This window comes from Candoia aspera, chromosome 1 (genome assembly GCF_035149785.1).
Source record: "Candoia aspera isolate rCanAsp1 chromosome 1, rCanAsp1.hap2, whole genome shotgun sequence".
Lineage (NCBI taxonomy): Eukaryota > Metazoa > Chordata > Lepidosauria > Squamata > Boidae > Candoia > Candoia aspera.
The window spans coordinates 180,788,567-180,793,197 of NC_086153.1; the positions used below are offsets into that span (position 1 = coordinate 180,788,567).

Here is a 4,631-nt window from a genome sequence, read left to right on the forward strand (position 1 = left end):
ACTATGGAAGTTGGTTAGCACAGTATGTAGAAACAGCAAACAGCTGCTATTTTACCCTTGTAGTAAGGTGACAGTGCAGTATCATTACATTGTTTACCAAGGATTAGTATAGAACTGTTCTGTTTCAGTTTTGCATGCGCTCATTCCTAAATCCATTCTGTTACATTTTTTGTATCGCTCCCAGAGTACAATTGTTATGTGTGCAGCTTGCTCTAGCATGCATAGTTTTGACTGCAAAGTTTGAGCCAAGTATTACATGTCAAAATCTGCAAAAAATGTGAGCTTTGATAAGTACATTTGTTCTGATCTGCCCAGCATCTTGGCCCAGTGAGGTAACTAAAATTTGCTCATCAGAATGCACTAAGGGATTGAGATCTAAATGGGTAGGGGAAGGAACTAAGCAACAGTCCTATATCTGGTTAATTGGCAGTAAAACTTGAAATGATTGGATTGTTCTTTTAACCTTTGGGAGTGGTGTACAATAAATACATCAGGTATATTTGGCAGAAGTGGAGGAAGTTCCAACTGGGGACTGTTTTTTTTTTTGTTTTTTTTTTGACACTTCTGCACAAATGTCCCTGTTTATTAACTCCTCTTGTATGGTCAATGTTTCTCAAACTTGGCAACTTTAAGATGTGTGGACTTCAACAGTTTCAACTGGTAATACCCGAGGAAGTGGTTTGAATGCCTAGAATGGCAGGTTTCACTACTTCTCCTCTAAATCCTTGCCCAGCTTGTAACTTCTAAGTAGGAGGTTATTACAGAAGCCTTACAAAGTGCTGGTTATTATGAATCTTGCAAGTCTGAAAGTATTTCTCCCCTCCTTTACTTTTACTTTCCAGAAAACTAGGGAGGGTCCCTTCTGAGATGCTTCCCATGCCCCTTCTCCTTCTATTGGCTGAGATAACTTTTGCATGACAGTTGTCTGTGGCTCTTCATCCTGTCTCCCAAGGTCATTCCTACATACCATTAGAGTTTTCATATTTTGTATCGATAAATATTGTTTTCCAGAACAGATTCCATTTTAAATTTTAGCAATTGGCTTATCCAGGGGTGGCACATTTTTTTCATGGTATTTTGGATAAAAATTGAAGGGTCAGCTTATACACAAGTATATACGGGTACTTTTGAAAAGGATTACTGTATATACTCATGAAAAGGATAAGCCCATCCATAGATAAGCCAAATCCAGGTTTTGGGGTATATTTTGGAACCTAAAATTCTTGGCTTATCTGCAGGTATATAGGGTAAATGGATGGGAAGGAGTTACTTGCTAAGCTCCTATAGTTCTAGCACTTCACCAGGTGTCAGGTGAGGTCAACCAGAAGTAGATACTTAAAGTGTAAATGAAAGCCTTGAAGGAGATGGGGGGAAAAGTGCAGAAAACCAGCTGGATAGGAAAAAAAGAGCTAGACAAAATAGAGAATTGATTGATTGATTGATTGATTGATTGATTGGGCTGGAGTGCCACCTCTATCTTGAAATCTATTCTAGGCAGTTTACATACTGGATTCCCACAAAGCCCCTCTTTGAACAAGGATCTTCTGTGAGTCCACTGCACTTGGCAGATCTCAAACTGTTAAACAGAGTCAAACCATCAGGAAATCCTGAGACTCTAGCTAGACTGGCCAGATGAGAAAACATCACAGATAAAGGTAACAACAAGCTATTTCCATGTTGGAGCCAAGAAAACAACATGGACATGTCAGAAACTGAGCTCAGCTCAAAGGGAATGTTACTTTTTCACCAAGTCAGAGAGTATCGTCTTTTTTAAATATATGATTGCTCTTCATTCTCTGTAACTGTTTCAGTTCTTTGGAATATAATTCCTGCTGAGATATCTAACTTTGTGTGTGTGTGTGTGTGTGTGTGTTCAAAAGGTCTTATCTTAAAGACAACACCAATGGTTGACTTTAATTGTTTTTCATTGTTGTTGTTTCTTTTTCATATTATCTCAAGTTTTAATTGGATTTATTCATTTTTATTATAAATCATCCAGACTTCAGCTGTTGGCAGAATAGTAAAAGTTCAATAGCAACAATAAATCCTTTCTGTACAATTATTGGTTCCAAAATGTCTTTGGATAGCAATTATTGATGAGCTATTCCATGGCATATCATTTCCATGTCAAAGCTTTGGAAATGGACATTTCCTGTTGTTCTTAATCTGTTAACTATACCACAATGGTGACTTTTATATAAGACAAATCACACTTTTCTTATTAGAGGTGATAAAAGGTTACAGTTGACTGAATTGAGCAAATCTCAGGGCCTGATTATTTTCACAGTTGATGGGTACTTCCCAACGATTAGCTGAATTAGTACTGAGAACAATATTGATCAGCAGTTGTGGGAGAAGAGAACAAGAAAGCTTACACAATGATGAATGAGCACCCATCAACATTATTCCTATCTAGTCTTGAGGAGAGGGAGGGAGGGAGGACTCTTTTTGTTAAGCCAGGCAGATAATTTTAGCTTAGCTAAAATTTCAGTACCATCTTTCCCACCCATTAAATTAAGCCTTCATTTTTGTGAATGAAGTTGAACGGTGACACCAAATTAAAATGAAGAGTGAACCAAATGGCATTTGACATTACCACAGGCACTGATGGAGACAAAGAATCTCTGTCTTATTCCTTTCTAAAAAAAAAAAAAAGCCTTGTGTTGAAACCAAGTTGGATGTTTGATGCTTAAATATTGACTTGATGATGATAAGTAGTGTAATTAATGTCATGTAAATTATCAACTTGTTAAATTGGCTAATACTGGAATGCCTGTAGTTGAGCTGCAGAAAATGGGATAGGTTTTGTGTTTTTTTTTAAATAAAAACTTTGGTTCGTTCATTGACATCTCTTCCCCCCCGCCCCCAAATGGTTAGATTGGCAACAAAAAAAGGATAGGACATTCATGTGGTAATGTACCCCTGTCCCTGATATGAGATCTAGGGACAAAAGAGAGAGTTTATATCTATTTTTATTTATATTTCAAATTTAGTTACCAACCATCTCATTCAAGGAGCTACTCTGGGTGGTTTACAATAAAAGCAGAATAAATAGACATTAAAATACAATAGAAACAATATTCTTAAACAAAATTATACAATCCAAGGTAGAGATGTTAAAAAGTTCTAATTTAATTTAATTTAATTTAATTTAATTTAATTTAATTTAATTTAATTTAATTTAATTTAATTTAATTTAATTTAATTTAATTTAATTTAATTTGTAGGCTGCGACCCTCCATTCATTCTTTGGTACTTCAAGCTGCTCTTCCTTATTTATATCCGCTTCTGAGCATTGTGTGCTTGAGAGTGAGGAGTTGAGTTCCAGTCCTGCAGTTTCTCAGTACCACTGACATTTCTCCCATCTGCATTATAATCGCTTTCCAACCTGTTCCTCCTTGACTGCGTGGGCGAGTTCAGCCAGGGCTTCTTTGTACTGCTGGAGGAGAGGCTGGATGGACATGCTGTTGACCAGCTGTGGCTGCAGTTCTGGGGCACCCGCATCCTTCAGCATCTTTAGGAACTTATACTCCTGCTGCTTCAGTAGCATGGTGAAAGCCAGGCCCGCCTTTCCCACATGAGCTGTTCTGCCTACCCACTGAACATAGGTTCTGATGAACTGAGGGGCATCATAGCTAACAACACATTTCACACCATCAAAATCAATTCCTTGAGCTGTGGCATCTGTGCTGATCAAAAGTGGGATCTTGCCTTGTTCAAACTCCTTCAGTGTCAACTTTCTTTTGCTTGGGCTCGCCTCTGAAAAAAACTCAGCTACATTCACTCCACCAAAGGCACAAATTAGCAGGAAGAGTCTGTGTGTGGTTTCTTTGCTATTAGTGAAGCACAACACTTGGGAGAATTTCAGTCTCACCAGGAAATGCAGGAGGAACCATGGTTTCCAGTTCAGGCTGCACGGGACATAATATTGCAAGAGCCCCTCAGGGAGAATGTGTTTTTCCCTGATGCATGGCTGAGACCTGAGCGCATCAGCCCCTTTCCTGGACCAAGCTGGCATGAAGAGGTGAGGCTGATGGAGGCCTAACTGCTGCAGCTTCTCTGGGTTCTGAGTCAGAGTGGCTGAGAAGAGGAGCTTCTGCAGAGGGAGCTGAGGGCAGCAAGCCCATGCTGCTGTGGAGGGTTCCTGCATAACATATTATTTTGCCTTCTTTCTCCCTATATTTTCCCCTTCCTCAGCACCTATTGAAAATATTTGACCTTGTTTAATATTTGACCATGAATAATTAAGAATGGGCATCATCATAAAATATATAATGATTGTTTTTCTTATATATTTTCTTATATGATGTATAATGATTGTTTTTCTTTGCTAAGATCATAGAATCACAGTGTTGGAAAAGACTTTGGAGGTCTTCTAAAACAGCTCCTCTGTGCCATCACAGACAAATGGCTGTCCAACCTTTGTCTGAAAATCATCAGAAATGGAGCATCTACAATTCCAGGAGGCAAGCTATTCCACCATTCATAGCTCTCACAATCAGGAAATTCTTCATTATTTTGAATTTGGATCTCCCCTTGAAAGCTTCCACTCATTGGTTCTTTGGGTACCACACCCTTTGATAGCCTTTCAGGTATTGGAAAACTACCATCATGTCTTCCTAAGCCTTCTC

At 38.6% G+C, this 4,631-nt stretch overlaps 1 protein-coding gene across 1 annotated transcript; it reads right to left on the reverse strand.

The window, feature by feature from the left end:
* Positions 1-3,212: 3,212 nt before the first annotated feature.
* Positions 3,213-4,150, reverse strand: LOC134498586 (ATP-dependent RNA helicase DDX51-like). Its single transcript, XM_063304780.1, has one exon. It carries the CDS (start codon positions 4,148-4,150, stop codon positions 3,371-3,373), a length of 780 nt encoding a protein of 259 aa, XP_063160850.1. The 3' UTR covers positions 3,213-3,370.
* Between the last annotated feature and the right edge of the window lie 481 nt (positions 4,151-4,631).